This window comes from Trematomus bernacchii, unplaced genomic scaffold, assembly GCF_902827165.1.
Source record: "Trematomus bernacchii unplaced genomic scaffold, fTreBer1.1, whole genome shotgun sequence".
Lineage (NCBI taxonomy): Eukaryota > Metazoa > Chordata > Actinopteri > Perciformes > Nototheniidae > Trematomus > Trematomus bernacchii.
In genome coordinates, this window is record NW_022987739.1 from 11,463,968 (window position 1) to 11,488,582 (window position 24,615).

At 41.3% G+C, this 24,615-nt stretch overlaps 1 protein-coding gene across 1 annotated transcript; it reads right to left on the reverse strand.

Annotated features, from left to right (window-relative positions):
* Positions 1 to 1,138: 1,138 nt before the first annotated feature.
* Positions 1,139 to 24,097, reverse strand: kif14 (kinesin family member 14). The gene is made up of 29 exons (XM_034146841.1): positions 23,082 to 24,097; positions 22,432 to 22,686; positions 22,184 to 22,271; positions 21,922 to 22,020; positions 21,624 to 21,676; positions 21,487 to 21,517; positions 21,071 to 21,178; positions 20,792 to 20,908; positions 20,271 to 20,389; positions 19,643 to 19,815; positions 17,136 to 17,283; positions 15,768 to 15,831; positions 15,457 to 15,641; positions 15,156 to 15,258; positions 13,590 to 13,747; positions 13,324 to 13,471; positions 12,799 to 12,945; positions 12,166 to 12,298; positions 11,551 to 11,644; positions 11,264 to 11,405; positions 10,256 to 10,362; positions 8,378 to 8,478; positions 7,892 to 8,122; positions 7,402 to 7,589; positions 6,763 to 6,915; positions 5,844 to 5,966; positions 5,641 to 5,715; positions 3,295 to 3,448; positions 1,139 to 2,354 (listed from the first exon to the last, which is right to left on the reverse strand). The coding sequence occupies exons 1-29, from the start codon at positions 24,095 to 24,097 to the stop codon at positions 1,990 to 1,992; spliced, it is 4,878 nt and encodes a 1,625-aa protein (XP_034002732.1). The 3' UTR covers positions 1,139 to 1,989.
* Positions 24,098 to 24,615: the final 518 nt, after the last annotated feature.

A 24,615-nucleotide genomic window follows, 5' to 3' on the forward strand; every position in this document is an offset into this window, starting at 1 on the left:
TCGACATGAAGCTAGAAGCTACCTTACAGTACACAGTTGATCCTGAGTCCTGTCAGTTAAAGTGTTTCATAGTTAGCTTAGCTAAGCATCAACCTAGCACTGAAATATATGGATGTTATGTGACAGTATTTCTGAGAAAAAGTCAGCTGAAATGGTGGCATAATTGCCACTGCTTTACGTGTCGACAGCATGTTTGAACATATTTGCAGCAGTAAATGTGGCTGTTTGGCCACTGACGTTGCCATAACAACACCTGAATGTAAATGTGCAACCTCTTTTTGTGACAGATTTTTGCATGAAATTATAATTCTTCTGAATGATATTCCTATTGACAGCTAGTTTCTATGTGAACATTATGAGATGGACAGCCAGAGAGAATAAATGAAAAACAGTTATGAAATACTATATGACAAAACAAGAATACAGTTTAAAAGGGGAGTGATTTGTAAAATATCCATAAAGAAAAATCTGTTTCATATGGGTGTTGAGAGATGTATCCATAGATCTCTTAATGTTGCTCTCAAAGTGCACCAGATTGATGCTTTTAACTTCAATATTTAAAAAAAAATCTCCCCGGGGGAGCATGCCCCCGGACCCCCCTAGAGGAGGTGAGGACCCCCCTAGAGGATGTTAGGTCCACAGTGTTTACATGCTTATTTATACAATATGTGTGCTTATGCTAACATCATAAGACAAAAGTTGGTTCCGTGTTGTGCGAAGTGAGAACGCACTAGAGTGAGGGGGGCCCCCAAGCCAAAGCTCGCTTAGGGACCCCAAAAGTCTAGGGCCGGCCCTGGACCCGCTATACAGTGCCAATTCATGTTAGAAGAAATCTCCTTGTTATGCTATAAGGGCAGTTTTTTTACCAGGAGTCCAGCCTTTACCATAAAGTGATATGCAATATGAATAGCAGGAAAAAGGGGAAATAAAAACAAACCTTTAGAAAATATCCTGTCCCTGATTCAAAGGAGGTGGCTAGCCCTTTAGCTTAGCCACCCCACTGACAAGAGCTGGAGGAAGGCAATCAACACAATAAGGGACACCTGTGTGCTGTTGGGGAGAGGGAGCATGGATTCAACTGCAACAAAGAACTGTTTAATCCTTCAACAAAGGAAAAACCTACGCTACAGGGTCCTTGTCAAATCAAACCATTTTATTGCATAAGCATTAACATTTTATATTTTAAACATGTGATACAAAAGACTTCTTGTTAAAGTTCATGTTTTAAAAAGAAACACCAGATATACAAGTCTCTCCTGAGTGCAAATAGTGGCAGTGCCTGTTATAAAACACATAAGAGCATCTCTTTATACAAATAAGCCTTCAAACAAGACCGAAATCATAAAGGGAAATGTGTCTGTAATATTTTTACAAAACACCGTTTCTAAACTGTTGCATTTTGACATCTTACATCTCTGAATTATTACAAAACGAAATAAAGAAATGACCTATTGGCCTCTGAGAAAAAAACACAGCAAAAAGCTAAAAATAGTACAGTACAAGTGAAAATTATCCTTATAGTCAATTACTGTTCCTAGTCGTGTATCTCCATCCTGAATCACTGTTTAATGCTACACATTATTGGTAATGAACCTATACATTTTTTAGGCCATATCATTATTGCTGATGTTTCTAAGCACTCTATGCTGTGTAGTATTGCTGTAGTTTGCGGCATTGTAGGAAGTACTTTTTTCTTTTACATTTAAAAATAGCCTTCCAAAAATTGCCAATATTGCTACATTTGGAAAGTCAAGTTGCTTCTATTTGGATACAACTTATTTGAGCTACTTTTATATCAACAATAAGTAATTCTCTGCAGTGTTCATTGCCTGTGATGCCAGGTTGGTGGTGGCAAAGCTTAAAAAGAAAATACCTACAGCCTGTTTGGTGTCACCATTAGAAGATTTCTCTCAATCAGCATTTCATTTTACAGTAAATCCTACATGATGTGAGCAACACTTAAAACATAAAGTGTTTAAAAAACGTCCATCACACCCAGTGTAGGCTGTCTTTTGGTGACACACCTGGAGGGAGAGAGTAAACTATCTTACTCACGACTCGATTTCTAACAGCAGTGTGAGTGTTTTTACTGAGTTCATCTTCTGTGCTCTTGTCTGAAGCAGAAGAGTTTCTGCCCTCTCCTGGCTCCTGCTGGTCCCAGGAGGATGAGAGGGACTGCAGGGCAGAGTGGAGCTCGTCTCGTGCCGCCATGACACTCTGGAGGAAGGGAAGCTGCAGGGATGGATTCGATGCTTGCCCCTTGGACAGACCAGTGATCAGCTCATCCACAGCTTTGGCAGAGGAGGAGATCAGCTCTCTGCTGCTGCTGCTGAGGTTGGAGTGTTTGTGATTTCCTGGAAGGAGGATGACAGTCAGACACAGGAAGTGACAGCTCTAACAACAATAATCTGTTCAATATGTTCATGCTAGCCACTTTGAAAAACATGTATCCAAAACGGTATTCTAATTCAATTGTCTATTTTAAAGAAACACAGAAATAGCAATTCTGATGAAAAAAGGAATACACTGTTCTAAAACACTAAAATAACCCACACCCGTCACAACAACCGTTCATCAACAAACTGATGCACTGACAAAACATATGTATGTCTGTTTTTGCATATGTTCTGTTCTTAAAGGTAGGGTATGTAAGTTTGAGAAACCGGCTCGAGATCGCTAGAATTTGAAAATACACGACCGGAGAAAATCTGCCACTTCCTTACAGAGCCCCTCCTCCAACACACACGAACGTGCACATGACCAATGAGGGCACGAGATAAGTTTGTGCACAGATGGAAGGCTGACAGGCAGGTAGGCCATCCAGTTATTTTAGGCGGGCCGGCTCAAATGATTGGTCGTGCTTTTTACAGTACTACGGCTTCCACAGATGACTTTTTTATGGATTTTTTGTCAAAGCACTTAAGATATTCATTGCTATCGGGATGTTAAGAGCATTCCATGGAATATAACAAAAAGTGTATCTCGAGCCGGTTTCTCAAACTTACATACCCTACCTTTTAAGTTGATACAGATCCAACACAATATTGCAGTTTCATTACTCAGCTTTTCCTGAAATCCCCTTTTTGTTGTATTATTGTGCAACTGAGCATTTAGAAAATAATCAATATGAATGTATTATTTTAGAAAGAAGCAGGAACAATTGGCTCTGGCTCGTTACACACCGTTTCTTCTAGTGCTTTTGACCAATCGATGTATGCTGTGGCTCTACAGTGAAAGTTACACTGCGAAAGAGTTTTGAGGTTAACATCGAGGCTGTGTGTGTCAGAAGATTACCTCGCAGGGCAGTAGACAGACAGGAATGCAGCTGACTGATGGCGTGGTTCAGCTGGAACAGCTTGGCCGCTGTAGACCTCAGTTTCTGCAAATGGGAAGCTGAGGCCTCCTCCTCCCCCTCCACCCCCTCCTCCCCTGGGCTGCTCTCCCTCTCCTGTTTGAAAACATGAACACACCCAAATAATGAGTACAAGACAGAGCAAATAAACATTACCAAATGTAACGCAGCCAACACAAACATACACATGCAAGGGCATATCATTGGACAAAATATAATTCTTAAAAAAAATACACACTTAATTGTTTACAACCAAAGCTCGACTCAACAAATTACCTATCCTAATATTACCAAGTAAAATTGATTTTAATAAATACAAAGATCTTGTAACATACAGTTCCAGGTCTGTTTGTAGCGTAATGTGACTTTTTAAGAATCACAAACACGCAATCAAGAGTTGTAAACAAGGTCACTGACTAAGAGGGCTTCCATGTTGATGAGTTAATATAATGACATAAACCAAATGGCTGCCTTCCCAGTTTACTACAGTACATCAGAACATGAGGGTTTCTTAGTTTTTTCACAACAGAATACAGTTCCGCATACAACCTTTTTGAACAGAAGTGAAAATGGAAGTTTTGAATGGAATCCCCGTTTAATCGCTCCACATGTACACAGACAAATTACGCATTTAACCCATCCTAGTATTAGGAGTAATGGGCAGCTATATACAGTGTCAGGGGGTGCAGTGTGGGAGTCAAGTGCCTTGCTCAAAGAATGCATGCCTACATTTTTGCCTCAATTAAAAAAAAAAATCATATACAGATCATATACTGACTATAATGATAATTCCTAAATCCTTGAAAAAGATACTTCTACTGCCACTGATAATCGCATTTTTGAAGATATACAAACCACAAGGTAATATACAGACGCATTTACAACCACAATGGGCAGTACCGTTAAATCCAATGCTCGAAAAACACTGAGGTAGCTGCCTTAGGCTATAATTTAGGTTTATTTGACTACAATAACATTGTGGGTGGCAAAAGCCTCTGCGCATATATGTGTCAATGATTGGTTTAACAAAAAAACTGCTAGTTTGTGTGGCTAAGATAACGGCAAACAAGCCTGTTAGCTGTGACTGATGCCACTTCATTCAACACATTCATTACCTGAACGACCGTCAAGAGGCGACTGCAGAGAGATAAGCCTACAGAGCATTGAGCTTTACAGGAGCAATAAAGGCTGAGTGGCATCTAACAGGGCTGATGTGTGTGTGGGTATTAATCTGTAACATTTAACACGGTGTCAGGATGGAAGATGGTTTTAACCTTCAAATATCCAGGGCAGCTTTGCTGAACATGTCTTACAGCCAGGTTACTGTCACAAATTCAAGTCGTTTTTTTAATGAAGCTGCAGATATCAAACGGCTAATTGCATTGAGCAAATTCTTTATGTTGTTTTTCAGAATTTTTATGTAGAATTAAAAGATACAAAAAATATAAAAGTTTATCATTCCTTTTGACAGGTCTTAGAATTATTTCTCTTACATTTCAGCTTCATGTCAGAACTCCCTAAAGTCTGACTATCTATAAAACACATTTCTCAACCCCACATCAAGGCCCCATTAAAACACAGTATTCTGTATTTGAGTTGGCAATTCATGACGGTTTAGAATTGTGTTTTGGCACCAGGAAATAAAGAGGGGGGAGTGGGAGGGAAGCTCTGAGGCGGAGCTGATGACATTTTGAGAGGGCTAATACAATTGACACCTAAGAAACTTCAAAATATTTAGTTTCTGTTGGGAAAATACTGAATATACTCTTCTAATATCAGAGTAGCACATGATAACAAAGGCCCTACGTAGCTGTGTACGTACCCGGATGTATGATTACCTAGAAGAGCGTCAGGACACACTGTTTTAGGCATATGATAGCTATGTGATTAACATGATGATTCAGCCTCTATGGAGATAGACATATGACTGTCATGTTTATTGCTTACGCAGGTCTTAGCTAATCTGAACTAAACTATTGAATACTGCTTTGAACCGGTATTCTGCATCTTGTGACTGTGTAACACCCTCTCTTGTATACAAGCATGTCAAGGACACTATTCGGGGAACTATTTGTCCTCCCATGCAACCTCTTTGTGGGATGACTACTTCCATTCTTGCAAGGATAATAAATACATGTATCCTGATATTGAAGTTCAAGCTGGTGACGAGTGATATTTTTCAAACAGTTTCCTAAACATTTTAACAAAAGAGGTGCAACAATTAGAAGCCTATGTTAACATAACTCCTATATGTATTTTGAATTTGCTGTTGACTTTGTAAAACTCACCGTGATATGGAAATTCATGTAGTTCTGCAGAGCACAAGCTAAATCAAGCGTCTTGGATTTCAGGCTCTGCAGGACCTGTAAGAAGAGATGGATTATCAATGGTGTCACGTTATATTTAGAATATTTACCCACACCTTAAAATTAAATGATCAAGACAAATTCAATGACACAACTATGACAGCTTGTGTGTTCTGATATCTTACTGGGTTCCTGGGGTAGGCCAGCTGAGCGTCTCTCAGCATTTCTCTGGTGATATTGAAGCTCTCCTTTAAAAGAGAGTGGACGCCCTTATCAGTCCCCCTCAGCAGACACACAACACCCGATTTCTGAAAAGATTAAATCATATAATGACATAAATCATATTTTCATTATCATATTTGTCGGAGAGAAATCCTTATTTATTTCATTGTATTTTATTTTTATTATCAAATCAAGTTTTATTTATATAGCACATTTTTAAAACGATTTTTGGTCGAGCCAAAGTGCTGTACATATAATAATTACCTTACAGTAAGGACACTTTACAGCAAATATAACAGCACAGTTTGTGCAGAATATCAGTATGAGAAAACGACACCCTCTGTCTGTATCATACCTTTTACCTCTTTGTGTCTCTTAACCTGTTAAAATGTTCTATTTTGCTGCATGTTCCTGTAAAGTTCTTCTAATCTGAGGGGAATTTCTTGTTGTTTATTTTTAAATTGTGATGTGTGCAATTTTGTAAAGCACTTTGAGCTGCATGTGCTGTATGAAAAGTGCTATATAAATAAAGCTTTATTATTATATTTTGATAACATGCCCTGGTCAGTCTGTGAAAGCTACAAGAAAAACCCATAATTCTCCCTATGGTTACACATTATATTATTAAAAGACTGACCATTTTAAGCATTTTTTCACCATGTGTTTATATAACATAATGAGATACCACTGCATTCAACCATCATCCAATCAAAAATGCTGTGCCTTATTCAGTCCAATAAGTCCTCACCCTCAGCTCTCTAGCTCTGGGATCCACACAGCTAATATTCCATTCTCAAGTATTGTGGAGTGAGGGCTTGATTACAGTGGACCCCAGAGCTTTGACAGCGATAGTAGCTGCTGTGCTATTGATGGTGCAGTTACCTTGCCTGTGGCCGCAGCCCCCCGCGCCGTAACATTCAGCGGCGTGCCTGTCACTGCCGCCAGGTGGCCGACTGAGAGCAGCGCTGCGTCCAGGCACTGGCTGCTCTTCCTCTTCGCCTCAGTCACCATCGATGTGATCTCAGATTCACAACCCTGGATGGGGAGAACATTTCCAGTCAACATCAAATCAGCAAAAACAAAATAGAGCAACGGGTTGAATTAAAATTAATTTAACAGTAAATCAATGCAAGCAACATGGTCGACATAGTCTGAAGGATCAGTAAATAAATTAAAATGCTAGAGAATGTGAAAATCAGGGGAGAGGGAAATGGTGTGTTTAGGTGCTGAGGCTGGTAAGGAATTTAGATTTATTTTACATATATTCATGTTCTGTTTTGGGCTCAAGGTTGAGAATTCCCTCCGCTTTGCCATTTCCATAGACAGCTCAAACTGCTCAGAGCTAAGACACGTCAAATAATCGCTGCATTTTGATCAGCCAGCCCCGGTCAAAACTACACCAAATAGAACATGTTTTTTTAGGTATGATTTTGCACTCTTTTCAACTAATTTGTCGACTGCAAGTGCCACAAACAGCTGTTTATAGGGTTGCTGAATGGCCTTTAATTTGTTTGTGTTTACCTGAATGAGCAGCTGGAAGAACCCTCCCATCTTCTTGACTTGGCTCTTGAGTTCCTCAGAGATGGTGTAGAGCCGGCCGGAGGAGGGTTTAACGATGGCCAACCACAGCATGGTAACAAGCACGGCACCCTCTATGGCTGCTGTGGCCTTCACCAGGTGAGTCTGGGCCACCAAGTTACACACAAACACTGCAGCGAAAAAAGACATTGTAACAGTTCAACTATGCAGCAATGCAGACATTGAAAGGTGTTCCTAGGTCATTCAAATAGTCTGCAAATAAACTGAACAATTTATAAAAAAGGTATTTCATTGAAGCTGAATACATAGCAGAGTTGGATACCAGACAATTACATATGATTTTATGCTAAACGATTTATGTAGGTGTTATCTTACCTATGGTTATCTAACACCTTTGACCACTTACAAATGAAATGCTGCTGTTATTTTTATTTATTACTCATAAACAATAGAATTTAGGGCTTTACTTTACCGTTCTCCTGGCTGTCATCATCCAGGCTGTTGTATAAGTCAGATATGGTTTGCACTGCCTCATATATCAAGTGCAGATCAGAGGCCAGCCTGTCTGCCATGCTCTCTTCTGTCGCACTACAACTGCGCAGACGGGCCACTGACTGGCCAATCAGCTCCTTGCAGATGCCCGGCGTGGCAGTGTCTGTGCTACTGGAATGGGTGGAGGGCGGTTTTGCAACACCCATCAACCCTGGGACAGACAGTGAGGAGAAGGTGTAGGAATGACCTCGCAAAATCGTATTCCTATAACACTCATAGTAGAAATGTATTTGTGGCACAATCAGGTGTCGTACACATAGTTAATATAACAACAGTTAGTCATTGCATTTATTCTATAGCATTTTTTGCAGATAGAACGTGTATTTTTCAACTGGACTAGATTCAAGAAGGTACCAATTACTACCAAAAATGTTGAAATGTTCAAAAATGTTGTTCAGTGCCTTACCAGCAGACTGTGAGGAGCTGTTGTGGAGGCTCTGAATCGGATGGACTCGAATCTCGTAGAGACGACCCGAAATTCTCCTGCTTTTCAACAAGCTCCTGCTCCTGATGCCAAACAAACCAGAAGCAAAACCCTCAGTACCCGGCTAATGCTTTATGTTTACATTTATTATAATTATGCATGTCGATATGCTTATTCAGAAGGTGCACCAGTGTAATTTGGTATGTTCTCAAAAGGCAGTTTCTTACAACATCTATTGCGGAAGAAAACAAGATTATTGACATTGCAGCTCATGGCTTATCTGTCTGTAATGTTTTTAATTTGTGTTGCTATCCTTAATGGATCCGAGTGCCATATTGTTTGCGTGTGTTCTTATGAGATTAGCGGAGACTGACTTAATTTACCCAAATTACCTGGTTATGGTAATCAGAATCAAAACATTTGTCTTGGTGTTATTTTGCAAAATACATGTGTAACTCATGTGGGGGTTAAATTAGTTCAGGACGAAAATACAAACGTTTTCATTATTCTGAAGAACTTAGAAGGTCCATAAACAAGTCAAAGCGTGGCCATAAGGTTAAGGAACATGTTTAACAGAGTTAGAGAGCATGGATGAAGGAACCACACAGCCTGTGCCATGTGTCATTTTGCTGGGTCTGCTGGTAGTCCAGCCACCAACGGGAGCACCATAAACATCCTTGACAAGAATAACATCAATTTGAGGGGGAAATGATGCTCCTGCATGTACTATGCGTTTGTGTTGATTAATGGAGTTAAAAACACAGGGACTCTCAATGCCCATTCCTTAACCACCTGGCATGGACTTTATGGAAATAAAATGAATAAACAGAGGGAAAAAATAAAGGAAATATTCTGTGGGCAGCAACTTCACATCAACATTTCATGAAAGAAAGAAAGAAAGATGTGTTGAATGTCAAAAAGATGTGCCAGGTTGTAAATTACATTGGTGGAAACAAGGATGACTTTGTGAAAATAACCAGAATCTTCAAAAAAATATATTTCTGTGCTCCATCCACATACTGTTCGACTTTCCATATACACTACATCCATTTGCCTGGCACATTATTCACGTCAAGAGTGCAGGAGGCCGTTGCAGTTCAGTTGAGGGCTGTGGGTTTAAGGCTTACACACTGTGAGTATTGTCTATCCAAGCTTTAGAGCCGTAAACAACAGTAAGGAGGACACTTGCAGGGCGACTGTCTGACTGCACTTTCCCCAGGTGTTTTCAGCACTTGCCTACTCACACATTTAAAGTGGACCTATCATGCTATATTTGAATAATATAGTGTAGGACCATACCTATATAAGGCATATTTATACTTTTTTTTTTTTTCAAAATACCAAACAGATCATGCATTTTAGCCATGCCTCATTTCGCTCAATTTGAACAATTTTAGCTCTGTTTTTGCAAGGGCTGATTCTGTGAGAACAGCACCACCTACAGGCCTGGCATATGTACTACAGCGTCTCCAGGGCTTTCGAACGGCAATGGCCGTGGCTGTCTCCTCCTGATTGGTGGAGTTGGCCCAATAGCCGTAGCGCCACTGTCCTGACGTCAGGACAGTGTTCAAATCTGGATCAGTTTTTATCAGATCCGTTGCAGCCCCTTTTTTAGAGATTTGGGTATGGAGGAAAATAGAGAGGGTTGTGTTTTCTGACACTTGGTGAGTTCCCTGGAACACCGGGGACACATATTCATGTATAAAAGACGTACAAAAGTGCATTTTGCATGATAGGTCCCCTTTAAAGTAATTGGACAAGAATACCAATTAAATCCCCAAAATGGAATGTAAATTTGCAGGCAAGGTGCTAGAAGGAAGTGTGATGGATAGGGGGAGAGGGGAAGAGCTGGATAATTACCTTCGCCGTGAAAAGGAGGAGGTGGAAGCAGAGGAGGCCGATATATCTTGCTCCCACTCATCATCGGGGTCGTAAAACACATCGTCATCTTTAGAGGTGGAATCCCCCTGTGGAGAGTAAACTATTGCTGACATGCCCAAGTCTCATTTACTCAACTTAATGAGAAAAGCAGTGCAAAGTGAGGCAGCATCCCTCTGCCGAGCATTAAACAACCAATTCTGGACTGTAAATAAGGTCAAACGCCTGGGAAATTGGCAATTACACTTGAGGTGATGTCACACTCCGAGTATGCAGAATGAAGAACAGACAGGCTGGCTGGTTCAATGTGCTTCACTCAATAGCCATCATACATCACCTTATTAGGCTACTGATCAGGTTAAATAAGTGTGCATAAGCTTCCTAGGAAAGTTCCAGAACTTTAGTGACACTGGTTTATCAGCTCTATCATGAGTCTAACATAGCAATTTCAGATCCTTAAGGGTATAGGTTAAGGATTTTACCATATACTTAATCTTTCTGATTCTGTACATAATAAAAAGGTCCAACAATATTCTATAAAGACCAACAGTCAAGCCATATATTCTCTGCTTCCTTTTAGTCTATATAAAGATGAGGTAACTGGATACGATTTAAGAAAGTTGGCTGAAAACTTGGCAACACTTTTTACAAGTAAAAAGCATGACGAAGCTAAGAAAGTCACACCTTACGACAATAGAGCCTCTCTTAAAAAGAGCTGGAGGAAAGTGTTAAACCACACGGGAACATGTTCCCAGCGCCTTCCTGTGAGGTGAGTTTTTACCAAACTGAACATATGTGGCGCCCACAGTTTGTATATTCAAAGATTGTTTAAACCATCATGACAAAAGACCAGGCTGTTTCCACATCAGGAATCAGCTGTTACTCTAATTCTCTTCTAATTCTTAATCAGTCCAGTTTTCAATTCAAACCTCTTACTTTCACTAACTCACAAAGTGCTGACATGAAAGGCAGAACTGATTTAAGGCAGACCTGATCGAGTTCCCTCATGGCAGCGATGTTGTTTTGGAACTTGTCCAGGCTCCAGAAGGTGGTGATCCCCAGCTTTTTGTTTTGAACTCGCACCTGTAGCAGACCGCCCGGCTCCACGTTCTCGTCTTCAGAGCTTTCGTGTCTGCAACAGAGGAGAGTCAAATCATTTTCTGATTGTGTTATAGAGGAAGAAATCTGTCTGTGACATCTAAAATGTGTTAATAGATTGTTGGTTGTTGGAGCATCATATCGTATGTTTACCATGGCACAATGTGTTGTATTCATACCTGCTAAAGACTGTGTTTTTCTTTAGTTTGGCACTGATCTTATTGGCTTCCTCAATCATCAGGGACAACTTCATGGCATCCCACTGAGGAGGAACTGCAATAGAGAAATGAAACCCATGAACTCAACCACAAATACAGCCTGAGTCAAAGAGATTCTGGCTTAGATGGTCTTAGCCTGATTTTGGAGCACTGGATGCAATAAGAACAATTTCAACACAGTTCGATAGGTTACCAAGTACCACAAGTAATACTACTCTTAATTTGTATTTTCACAGGCAGTCATTAGTCACTTCGCACATGTCAGAGAGATCAAGTGATCAATTAGTTTACATTGTTTCTATACATTGTGTATCGTTACTGTTGAATAACTACCATATATTTGAGTATTCAGAATAAATAACTTAGATATGTTACATGGGCTCTCTGCCACCTTCACTGCTTCTATTAAACTGATGTTTGGTCCAGTGTTTAGATTGAGTCTTGGCAAGCTTTGTCTACTCCAATGTTTCTGGCTTTAAGAACGGCCCCACCCATCTGGAACTCCACTTATAGGGTGTACATTTTCATTTTGGTTCCAAGCTCCAACATGCGTTCAGGAGTGTCCCAAGAGCTCACCGTTCCGTGGAGTGTGGTTTTCCCTTAGCGCTCTTTTCTTCTGCATCTCCTCGAGCTCTTTGCCGATCTTTCTCTTCTCTGCCTCCAGGGCGTCAACAATCTTCGCCTGACACACATGGTGCTCCTCCATTGCCTGGAGTGAATCATGGTTATGTAAACAATATTAAAAAACCACCAGGCCAAGACATTATGCATGAAGCCAAACTCCGCTGCGGCTCGAGACACATCCCAAATGGCCCATCAGTAAAACATAAAACCCAGTGTCAGCATGTTTCCATAAGCTTTTCAAACTCATTTTAGATCATCAGGAATCATGAGAATTGGCAAATGAAGGAGATGATGTCATTTACAGTTACAGGAATAATATATATTTCTAGTAGACTGACTAAAATGAAAAAAAATGCAGAAAACTAACTTAAATAATATTGAAAAAGAGGATTAGCTAATCAGTGTGCATTAAATGAAATAAATACATACGTCCATTGTCAAATATTTAAAAAAGGCTTATAGACATGTGTGTGGGATTCCTTTTAGATTTGTTTCCCCTCACAGGAACAAAATGTGTCCAGCACAAAATGTTTAACTTCATGAAAGTGAGAAGGGAATGTAACAGATTTCGTTCTGGATCCTGACCTGAGCCTCCATGTGCAGACGGACGCGTTTCTTCTGTGTGTCCACCTCCTGCTCCAGCTCCTGCTTGGCCATTTTCAGCTTTGCCATCTGGCTGGCAACCTTCTGCTGCGCCAACTCCTGCTGACGCTTCTGCTCCGTCTCCTCGTCCTGGATGAAATGTATTTTGTAATGGTTGCATAAATTGAGAGGTTGACTTTAAATATACATACAAGTTATACATGAAAAAAGAAATATTTCATGGTTCTGTAATAATGCAATATGCAATATAGTACATAATGTTGAAGGAAATATGTCTTCAAGTGTATAGTAAGACATAAATATGCAAACTGATTTCCAATGCAATAGCAGTACAGCTAGAAATGTGTAGAAAGTCAATAATAGAAGAAAAAAAGTGCATTGGTCAGAACTACATCACTTAATAGTCATGATTCCCTCAAATGCTTATAAAAATGAAAGAGAAGCACCAGGCTAGTATTCCGGCACTTCTCTGGAGTCATTTTTATTTTCACAAGAAGTCTTGTGTACCAGCTCTCTTTCCAGAGTTCGGATCCGTCCCTCATAAAGCGCCCTCTGCTCAGATAGCTCTTTCTGGGCCACCTCCTTGGCCATCTGGATCCCCTGCATCATTTCCTCTTTAGCCTTCAAATGGGCTTCTTCAATTTCTGCCTCAAGCCTGGGACACACAAAGAGGGATTAGGAGGAGTATTCGTCTTCCCAAATAGATGTTGCCTTGACCAGGAAGGCTGGTTTAGTTATATTGCAATTTTTCTTATCTAGTCTTTTGCACTCACTGAGCTCTTTGGGCTGCGAGTAATTCATTTTTGGCGAATTCAAAGTCTTTTTGGCCATCGCCTGCGCCTGTCCAGCATGACACACGCTTCCCAGACTGCACCTCTGCTGGATGGTTGAAGCGGAAGTAGTGGTCTCCACCAAGAATCACCCGGTCACCCTGGGAAAAATAGACATAGTGATGAGAAGTGTTGAATTCATTAATGTTACGGCTGTATGTATTCCCTGTTTCTTTTTCCCTTTGGTTCCTCTACCCAGGTATGCTGCATTGCTGTAAAGAGGTTCAGACGAGGTGCACCTGGGGAATGAAGTGCTTAAAAGCTCCAGTGCAGCAGCAGAAGAGGGAGGCCTCTGGTGTGGGGACTGCTGTGTTTTTGCCTCTCATCCTAGGAGGGATAGTTAAACCTTTGATGTGTTTTTAAAATCATCAAATCCATAGGATTTATTATAACAAGGTGATTGAATGTCCATGAGGTCAATTTGTAAGCATTTGTCTGTATCTAGTGGCCGTTTGCTTTGTGGAGAGATTTTGTTTGAGTTAATGTGTGGTTGTTGCTGTTTGTTTACTTGGGCATTTAATTGTTTCACCAGCTTGCAATTTCAGTGTTGAGCACCCTGACTAGTTAGTCACCGGGCAGGTTTGAAGATCTTGCCACTTTCTTTGTTTTGCCTTTCTTATTTTTGGTGGTAATCCTGAGTGGGGGTACGCTTCAGTGTATTGCTTTAGGCTATATCTATGGTCTTCGGTGATGCACTGAGTTCAGTGTTTAAAGTCGCCTCGAGCTCGGCAAGCCACTGAGGACTAGCTAGGTTAGTTAGCCATCTCCATCAACAGCTCAGGGTTGGGGTGCCTCACTATTGCTTGTTTTCCCAGTTTTTGCACAGCAACTTTTGACTCTACTTATTGTTTGGCCACTCTGTGGAGCTATAATAAATGCACGTTCAATGGCAGCAACTTTGTAGTTGGTCTACTTGTGGTGATCCTTTAGGTCTGTGGCTGTTGCACTCCACATTGTGTTGGACATGTCTGTTACGGTTTGTGTGTTGGTAAACGCAGTAGTTTGGTTTTGTAGTTTGATTTGTCACCTCATGGTGCTAGCCATTTTGTTTCATTGATTTGGCTACTTGTGTGGTTGCTGCTCATTCTGTGTGGCAGCATCTTAGTTGGCCCTGTTTTAGAGTTTGAATATATCTTGTTGTTCCACATTTGACCCAGGTTGACACCTTTTGTCAGCAGTCCTTAATCTGTTGTCTGAACCTTGTTACAGCAATGCAGCGCACATGGGTAGAGGAACCAAAGGGAAAAAGAAACAGGGAATACATACAGCCGTAACAATTAATAAAACGGATAACCAATTAAGGCAAGTTTATTTATAAAGCACCTTTCAACACAAGGCAAGTGCTTTACAAAAATGAAAGACATTAAGAAAATGGCATTTAAAAACAGTCATTAAAAAGCAAAGATAAAATAAACATTACATTAAAACAACATTACTTAAGTAAAAAAGGAAGCCATAGCACGAATCCTATAAGTTGCTCCATCCTATAATGCTTATATACATACTTACATGGTGGAGGACTGTTGCTTCAGACATGATGTTTCCATTAACAAAGGTCTTTGCGTTTTCCATTGGAGTGATGCTGACAGTGCCCTGAAGGTTTGTTATAATACTACAAACAAAAACAAATGACATGTAAATATATGTTTCATGTTGAATGCCTGCTTTGACTTAAAGTAGTAGAGAATAGATTGATTGGAATCATCAACTTAATGTCCAAATCACTGTAGGTAAAACATACGCCCACTATTCAAAATACATATAAATTCAATCACTCCTAACATTAGCTTTTCCAGTGATTTGGTTTTACCAGTGTTGGTCAGCGATGAGGGCTCCGTTCAGCTGGATGTCGTGTTCTGACTTTGTCTGGAGCTTGCCCACGGTGGTTTGCCCCTCTTTGATCATGTAGAGAAGCATCTCAGACAGCTGAGGGTCCTCGTTCAGATTCACGAGGTTAGGAAGACGATTGTCCACTTTGAATGTCGCACCTGCTTTCTGAAAACGAAGAGGGCATTTTTTTCACATTGTTATTAGGGTGAGGATAAAGAGGCATTTGTTTCAGGGTTTGCAACTTTCACCTCTAAGGTTCAGCGTAGTTAAAAGATAAGTAAGTCCTTTTACCTGCAACTCTTTGGTCTCTTCACGTTTGCGGATTTCAGCTTGCTCCAGTTTCTCCCTCCATGCCCTGCCAGAAAACAAGATAGAATATAACAAAACATTAAATCCCCTTTTATGAAATTCTGCCATGATCCACTTATATTTTCCCTTCTTAATCAACTATAAACCTTCCCACTGACTAAAGTCTATAAAAAGGATAAAGCCTGCAAAATAATTATTTGTTTTCATTATTATTTTAAGAAACTATTACATGTTTTAATAACTAGCATGTGAGTGCAAGAAGATTACATTAAAACAATGAAAATATATGAAACAAGAGAAATTACAGGCAAAGAAATTAACATATGCCCATACCAGGGTTTCCCACACATAGACTATACTTGGGCGGACCACGACGCCATCTGCGATCGATTAACTTGTGGACAATGATCCCTCGCTCTACGCGAGTCCCGGACTGGCCATCGGGAGGACCGGGGGGTTTCCCGATGGCCTGGCCTGTTAAGTGGCCTGCCTCACACAGGGTGACTGGCTGTCTACATGATTTGGCCTGCCGACATGGCCACTGTCATACAGATCATAAATCAAAGCCCTCGATTGGTCTCTGTGTCATTCAAGCTCGGAATAACCTCAGCTCAGGTGAGGTAAAGGACTCTCTGAGTGTTTAGATAGTTAACTTAGTCTTAAGTTCTCAGTGGGTCTCAAACGGTTTGGTCACCATTTATGTAAACACATATTTCCATTTGAGGGGGTAGTGATGAGTAAAATATGCATGAATACAAAATAAAAAGTTAACTAGGGGAAAAAAGATACACTTTATGATTATTGAAATGTATACAGTTCTGTTTCATATAGGTGTTCCCATAGATCTAGTCTCTTTATTTTCCCCTGAAAGTACACCAGATTGATGCATTTAACTCAAAACTCAAAAAATTCAAAAATAAAATAAAAAATCTTACCGGGGGAGCATGCCCCCGGACCCCCCTAGAGGATTTGAGGTCCACCCCTACTTGAAATCACATGGATAGGTTCCTAAATACATTTACCATTTTTTTTTAAATAGTAACCCATGCCCATATGTTTATTTGTGGGTAGTAGATTTAAACTATAGGGCTATCACTACTACCTGTTCGCTCTGCCATGGCGTGAAGGGTCTGCTAACAAGCGACCAACAGAAAGGTTCATGTTAATGTTGTTGCACGTCACAAAGGCACGTCACCTCAACCCCCCCCGCTACCAGCACCCCCCCAATATATTTCAGATCTGTGGGAAACACTGCATGCAATAAGTAAAGTAGGAATTGTTATTGTAAATATGGCTTGCCAAAACTGAGGAAAACAGCTAAAAAGCTCAAATGAATGCAGTATTACTGACCGGTTGGCCTCAATCATTTCCCTCTCTTGCTGGCAGAGTCGGCTTCTCAGGCCGACGATCTCCTGCTGGAACAGCCGGACCCGCTCCGGTTCGATCCCCAGGGAACTCGCCTGGGCGGCTCGCAGCTTCTCCACCTCCGCCTTCAAGTCTGAAAACACGAAATGTGTCAAATTATTTGCAAAGCTAAAATATATAGGGCAGTTTAGAGAAAACATACAGTTAAAGGTCCCCTATTAAACTCTTTTTTTATCAATGTATTATAGTTCTCAGTTCTATACAAAACATGTCTCTGAAGTGTTTGGCTCGAAATACCAAACAGATCATGCATTGTAGCATCCCATAATCCCCTCTGTTTCAGCCCCGTTTCAAAAGTGCTGATTCTCTGTCTGTTACTTTAGATGAAAATAAGGAGCCACTCCCCACTGCGAGATATTTGGTTAAAAAGAACACAATGGTGCTCTAGTGCGGCTTTCACACCAGCGCTTTTCCCTTTCTAGCTCCTAGCTAGAGCTTTTCTTGTTCAGCTCCGGTTTCCCTTTTCAGCTCCCGCTCTGTTCACACCGCCCAGCTGCCGCTGCTGCATCATGACGTCACCGTTTACATCGCTGATTTTCTCCCCAACGGAGCTCACAACAACAACAACGGGGGGGGGACTGCGTCGGGTCGATGATCGTGTTGCTTTTAATCATACCGCATTTACCGACCGCTGCAGTGCTGGCTGCTCTTCCACGGGAGTTTATTCTCCCGTTAGCTCCGGGTTAGCTCACACGGCTCTAAAGTATTCACTGTCTGACTGTCACACAAGCAGCTGATACATATCCCCAGTTCCCCTTAAGTGAATGTGTGTCAGTCTGAATTGACGCTGTTTGGCATCACAACGCTGTTATGAAAGTTTCTCTGGTATAACATGGGTGATGTTAGCATAGCAACCGAAGCTAAACTGACTACTTGCTAAGCCGTTTTCTACAGGCACATTTTACCGGCGTATTTTTCATTATGATTCTACTTGTGATAGTCGGACATGACAACCTGTGCAGCCCATGTATTGATTCCATCCGATAGCTGCTATAATAACAAACAAAACGTCTGCCTGCTCTCCACAATGATCAATAACAGCGAACGGATGGTCAAAGTAAGGTACAAATAAACAGAATCACACGAAGCCTGGTTAGTGTTGCCTGACTTTATAAAGTGTGTTTTTTTTTTTATAAGTGTGTGGTTGCCTTCTAGTCACTTTGCTCAGCGCTACTGCTTGTAGGCAGGCACGACGAGACTCTTCAGTCGACCCATGTTCAGGGGAGGTGGGTTTAGTTTCCTGCACGCCTCGACGTAAGAGAGACGTAAGCGACGCCGCCTCTAGCTCCGAAGCTCTTGCCTCTAGACCGACAATTTTTTGGAGCTGGAAGTGAACCGCATTCCGGAGCTATGAGGCGGCGCCGCTGCGGTGTGAACAGGAAAAACCGGTACTTTTCAGGCTCCAGCTCCGAGCCGGAGCTGAAAAAGCGCCGGTGTGAAAGGGGCATAGAAGGAGATTCAGGTGATAAGGTGGGCGGGTGTTACCTTGGTTGGTTATTGGCTAATGGTTACACAAGCCAACAAAACATGACATCACAAAGTGGCCAAAATCTGAGCAGCTCATTTTCAGACAGGTTTTTATATAAATGGATCAGGACAAAAAGTGAGCGAATCTTTTTTCCTGAAACTTTCAGAATCTCTTTACACATATTTATGTATGAAATACATTAAAAAGTGGATTTTGCATAATAGGTGACCTATAAATAATTACCAGTTTGTTTGAAATTGCATGGAGGGAGTTACAAGTCCTGAAAGGGCGTTTTGAGACGTGACTTTTAAAGAAGTTACAGAAATATTCAGATTTATTCAGTGAACAGCCAAACAAAGTCAGTTACTGAGACAATATACTGCGCAGCATTGACCTGATTTGTAATGTTTGAGCCATATAAACTTTGCGTATCACACACTGACAGGTGATGTAAGAGAAAAGCACAGCAAGAGCTCCCCTTAGTGCTAAAACCGTCAAACAGCAGGACAATCATCTGATGAAAAATAATACTTGCATGACAGTTAGCCGCCATGTGAGGCTGACAGTGCATAAATATGGCCTGAAGGCAAGGTTAGACCCAGGCCTTAATGGGGTAGTGCATAAGCTGGTGATGGATTGATGGGCAGACAGAGGGGTGTGTGTGAGGGAATGAGAGCAAAGGAGATCAAGAGCAAGACAAAATTGAAAGATAGATATTCACATATAAAGATAGGGAAACACGCATACAGAGACAGTATGACAGAAACAAAGAAAAGATCAAGAAGGAGCTAAATGACAGGCAGAAAAAAACATTTGGATGCTTTAAAATATATTGTGTGTTGCATTCAAGCCTTTATTTGAGGAAAATGCAGAATGAGAAATAGGGGTGGGTATGAAACAAAGATCCCAAGGCTACATTGAGTCAAACGGAGATTATTGAATGTGAATGTGTTGAGTGTCTGACCTCTGATGAGCTTGGCACTGGTGTCCTCATTGACCTTTGCCACATTGATGATGGTGCGGGCCTGCTGGGCATAGCGCAGTGTGCTGAGGGTTTCCTCCACATTGCTGCCAGCTGGACTGATTGTGGCGATCATGGCCGTCTTAGAGTTCCCACCAATGCTCTCTTTCAGCAGCCTGCGGAGGAGAAAAACGGGACTTGATCAGTTGATAGGTCTTCTTAACTACAGGAGGAATAGAAATGCAGAGAATCGACTAAGACATTCAAAGTATATTAACTATGAAGTAGTTCAGTATTTTCAGTCATATCAGCAAGTGGGCTGTGGCTCAGCTGGAAGGTAGACGACTCTCATTCGGAAGATCACTGGAAACTTTTTTGTAGTTATAAAAGCATCAGCTAAATGTAATAATTACAAAAAACTAAACAGGTACAAACAGGGCAGCACGAGGTAGGATCACAGACAGGAACATTCATAGGAACGACGATGAACCGACAAGGAACAGCAAGACTAAATACACACAAGGGTAATCACAGGACAAGACGCAGGAAGTAAGACACCAGGAGAAAATAAATGTCAAAAATAAAACAGGAAACTAAACACAAAAACTAAGATCGTGATCTGATCCCTCACCATGTCAGGACAGACTCCCTGTACGGTATGAAGACCGTTTTCTGCGTCATTGACTGTTCTGATAGGGCAGAGATGACCTTTCCAAGGGTAAGCAGGGACTTGTTGATGCTAGCACCTTCCTACAACAACAAAATAACAGAACATTTTATTTCTAAATGCAAAAAGTATAACATGCAAGGGAGATTGTGGATCAAATTGCAAACAATTTAGTCTTAATAAAATGTTGTATTTTTCAAAATCTCAATTACCTATACAACTTGAGATTAACTGTTCTATTGATTCATTCAGCCTAAGTTATTGTTTAGGTTTTTCAAAGCTCAAATAATAACAAATATTTTGAGAGTCATATGGTATTTGATTATATTATCGAAGCAAAAGCTTGAAAAAAAACACCTATAATCAATAAAGAATGATATGAAATAGAGAAAAACTTAACAATCCAGGAGCAAGAACCAATAATAACATTCTTGTGTGTGTGTGTGTGTGTGTGTGTGTGTGCGTGCATGTGTGTGTGTGTGTACCCTGAGTCGGTCTCCACTTGTCTTTGCAGAGTTACAGCGCTCGCTGCCTGCCAGGTCCACCAGGTTGATCCTGCTGGTGATGCTGTGGTCATGTTCCTCACCCTCCACAAACTCAGTCTGTACAAAGAACCCACATTCAAACTTATTTTTAGTGTCACACTTAGATTAAAAACATGACAGCCACAATTTATTAGTGCGTCACTGCAGAATTATGTACATATTTAAGAATTTGCTCGGCAACAGTCATTGTGTGCGATGTGAAAGCTTGAGAGGCCGTACCTGAGTCTGGGTCATGACCAGGGTGAGGACAGAGTGAGACCTTGAGCTCTTGTCATTCATTCCAGTGGCTGCTGTGGCTCTCTGCTTGTTTCCCAGCGCTAGCCAACCCTAAAAAGAGGAAATATGTGAATTACAACTGAATCTAAATGGTGTTACATCTACAGCATTTTTGTTTTCTATGCTAGGCCTTGGATACATAGTTGATCCTCAGCACTTCACTAAATCAGGGGCATGAACTGCACTTTCAAGAAAATGTATATTCAGTCAAACATTTAGGTCTGTATTTCATTCTGTCCTCTCAGTGTACTTAACACTGAACCCTGACTTTCTTACTTGTTCAAAGTTGTTTTTAAGAGCATCCGCTGAAGGCTGATTATATAAAAGAAGGAAATATCTTGACAGCCGTTTTAACTTACCTGAACGTCATTGTAGGAGCTCACAATGTTCCTGTAAAGAAAAAACAAAGTGAGCACTCCTGCGCATCAGACCATTCAAGAATGTTCTTTTTAGCCTTGAAGAGTAATGAAGCAAAATAAATTAAAAGGTTTCTTACGCAGAGAGGTCTGCAACGTAGGGACCATTGACTGGATGTTCCCTTACCCTCAGCTGGAAACACACATGAACAGTGTTATCATGACAGGTTATTCAGTCTTACCAATGAACATAAGACCAATTAAACAGTACGTATTAAGAATTATGAGCAAGAGTGGATGTCTAAAATGTGTGACTATCAGATGTTTCATGCTATCTTTACAGAGAAGAGCAGATACAAATAACAATAATTTTACAGTAACAGGCTATGTAGCTGTTTTTTCTGTAAATGTAGCAGGCAGTAGTTGCAAACTACTTACGGGCATCCTTCTCTGGTTTGTTTGTTCTCTTGTCACCAGCAGGTCATGGATCTTCTCATTGTAGACTTCCAAAAGGCTCATCTCTACATGGCATTTCACCTGATAACCCCAAAAACCTGATAATCAGTTGTGTAAAAAAAAAAAACTAGAAAAAAATATTTCTCATGAACACAAATGAATGTTTTAAAATGTATTTTTAAGACATTTTCTTACAAATAAAATGTTTTTAACAGGGATACAATCATTCAAATAGAGAGTTTACCTCTTCGTTTTCCATAGATGCCAATCTAGAAAACAGCTCCTGACAGAATCGTGGGATGACGCCTTCCTCCTCTCCAAAACCCATCATCCTACACAACAATGTTTTCAAATAAATGAAATGGACAATTTGACTGACAACTTTAAAAACACAAGAGAACACATTAAGAGCAACGAAATTGAGGAGAGCGTAGGGATTAGGTTTCAGTGGTGCAAGGTTGACTGTTATAAACAAAGACAAAAAATACTCACGTGTACGACTTCCCGGAGCCCGTTTGTCCGTAAGCAAACAGACAGGTGTTGAACCCTTCAAAGGCCCTCAGCAGCAGAGGTTTAGCCAGCGTCTTGTACACGGTCTGCTGGCTGGCGAAGGTGGGGTCACAGTCATCCACTGAGCAGAAGGAGAAGTCGTAGGAGAAGTTGTATCGCTGTTTGTTGCCAGGATGCTGGACAGCAGTCTCCTGACCGTTCATGAAGATGACCTGCAAGGCCTTCTCTGCCTTTTCCCTAAAACAGAGCAAAGATATTTATGAATGTTCTTTCAGAAATAGATTTTGTCTGCCAGAAAGAGTATGTTCCTGATTATTAATTAATTATATTAATATTAATTAATGATAAAAAAACATATGCCAACGTTTTTGTCATAAATGGGCGATTTGATTAGTGTCATTTGTTAATCCCCTTTATGATTCTGAAAGGGTAATACAATTCACTGTGTTTCTTGTCTAGACTTGATGTCACTGCTGGCTAAACCTACACTTAAGTTTATCATGATTAGTTAAATTAGCCAGATGACACCTTCAGAAAGCCCAGCAGTGACTTCTGGAGACCCAGACTCTAAACGCTGACAGACATGACTCCTTAACTTAGCCACCAATAGAGACAAATACTGCGTTACAAACCTGGCATTGAAAGGCCGTACACGGACAGCGACAGTCACTGCACTGTTCTCCATCTTCAATGAATCCTCGCTGGATCGGGACAGGTGCATAGTAGGTGGAGCAGGAGTAGTGGAGGTCCTGGCTTGGCTCGCGTCTCCCTTTTGGCCTGAGGTGGAGGTCTTTCTCACCTGCAGGGCGGTACTTATCTTGTGCACACCTGAAGACGCGTTCATGACCCGGGGAGCTGCCACGGGTTTTGTATTCTCCGCTTGCTGTATTCTGGATTTGGGCCTCTCTAGACTTGCAGATTTGACTGCCATAGGTTTAGGAGCGTCTGTCCCTGCCAGCTTCTCGAACACGTCTCTCCTGGCGGCAATTTTTCCAAACGGGGTCTTTTTGGTAGGTGTCTTAAACATGTGAGCTTGGTCCTCTAGTTGCCTACTTGTAGACAAATATTTGGACGGCGTCTTCCTCCCCTGGGTCTCCACAGAAGCAGCCCCTTTGCTCTTACAGGTACTTTCTCTTAAACTCGTAGACCTGAACACACCAGCTGCCCTACCGTTTGGCTCGCTGAGAACTGTTGGAGTTGTCTGTAGTCCACCGCCGCTAACCACACGCTGCACATGTGTGCTTTTACCCATGGAGGGAGTTCGGGTCCTGCGCTGCAGTGTCAGTCTCTTCTCCGGTACCGGTGTGGTGCTCTGGCTGCTTTCTAACAGCGTTGTCTCCGCTGTTTCAGACCCGGTTTTCCTTCTTGACCTCCTTTGCAGAGTGAGTCGGCCTCGGTAGGGAGTCTGCTGTCCGCTGCTGCTTTTTGAGAGGGCAGAAATGACATAAGTCCTGTTCCCTTTTCGGCTTTTATCCGAGGACCTGCTGTCTTCACACGCAGAGCTTCTGGATGTTATTTCAAGTTTGCCTTCCGTTGTCTCCGCCGATTTTCGCTGAGCCGGGCGCTCTCTGCCCGGTGTCCTAGGTGGTGCCACAAGTTGGTCATAATAGGCTGTATGCTTTCTCGCTTGTACACTAAACAACGACATGGCTGCTCAAAACACGTTCAAATAAGCTCCCCGCTTAGCTAACGTTAACGACAACTTAACACCGGTTGCTCTAGCTACCTAACGTAACAACAAAACACGACATAAAAATATGTAAGGCGGACGCAAGTACTACGGAGTGTGCTGGTTAAAATCGAATATAAATCCATTAGGATAAAAAACAAGTTGTGTTCAAGCAACTGAGCTCCATCGGTTTGTTATTGTCCACTTATCTCTTCCGCGTTCGCCCGCTTTATTTTTCAAATCGCCTCCAGAAGTGACCGCTGATTGGCTGAATTCTCTCAAGTCGTTACGTCATGTCGTGGTCACAACATGTAGGTACCTGAGGCTGACGCTGGGTGGCAGCATAATCAAGGTTATAATGTTGTGTATATGCACCACAAAGTGAAGCCGGAAAGCCTGTGTTAGGTTTCCCAATGAAAACAAATGTGCTGCTCATGTTTTCCTGTCTAAAATTAGCACTCTACCGTTAACAAAGTGACGTACTCGGGTTTAAACTA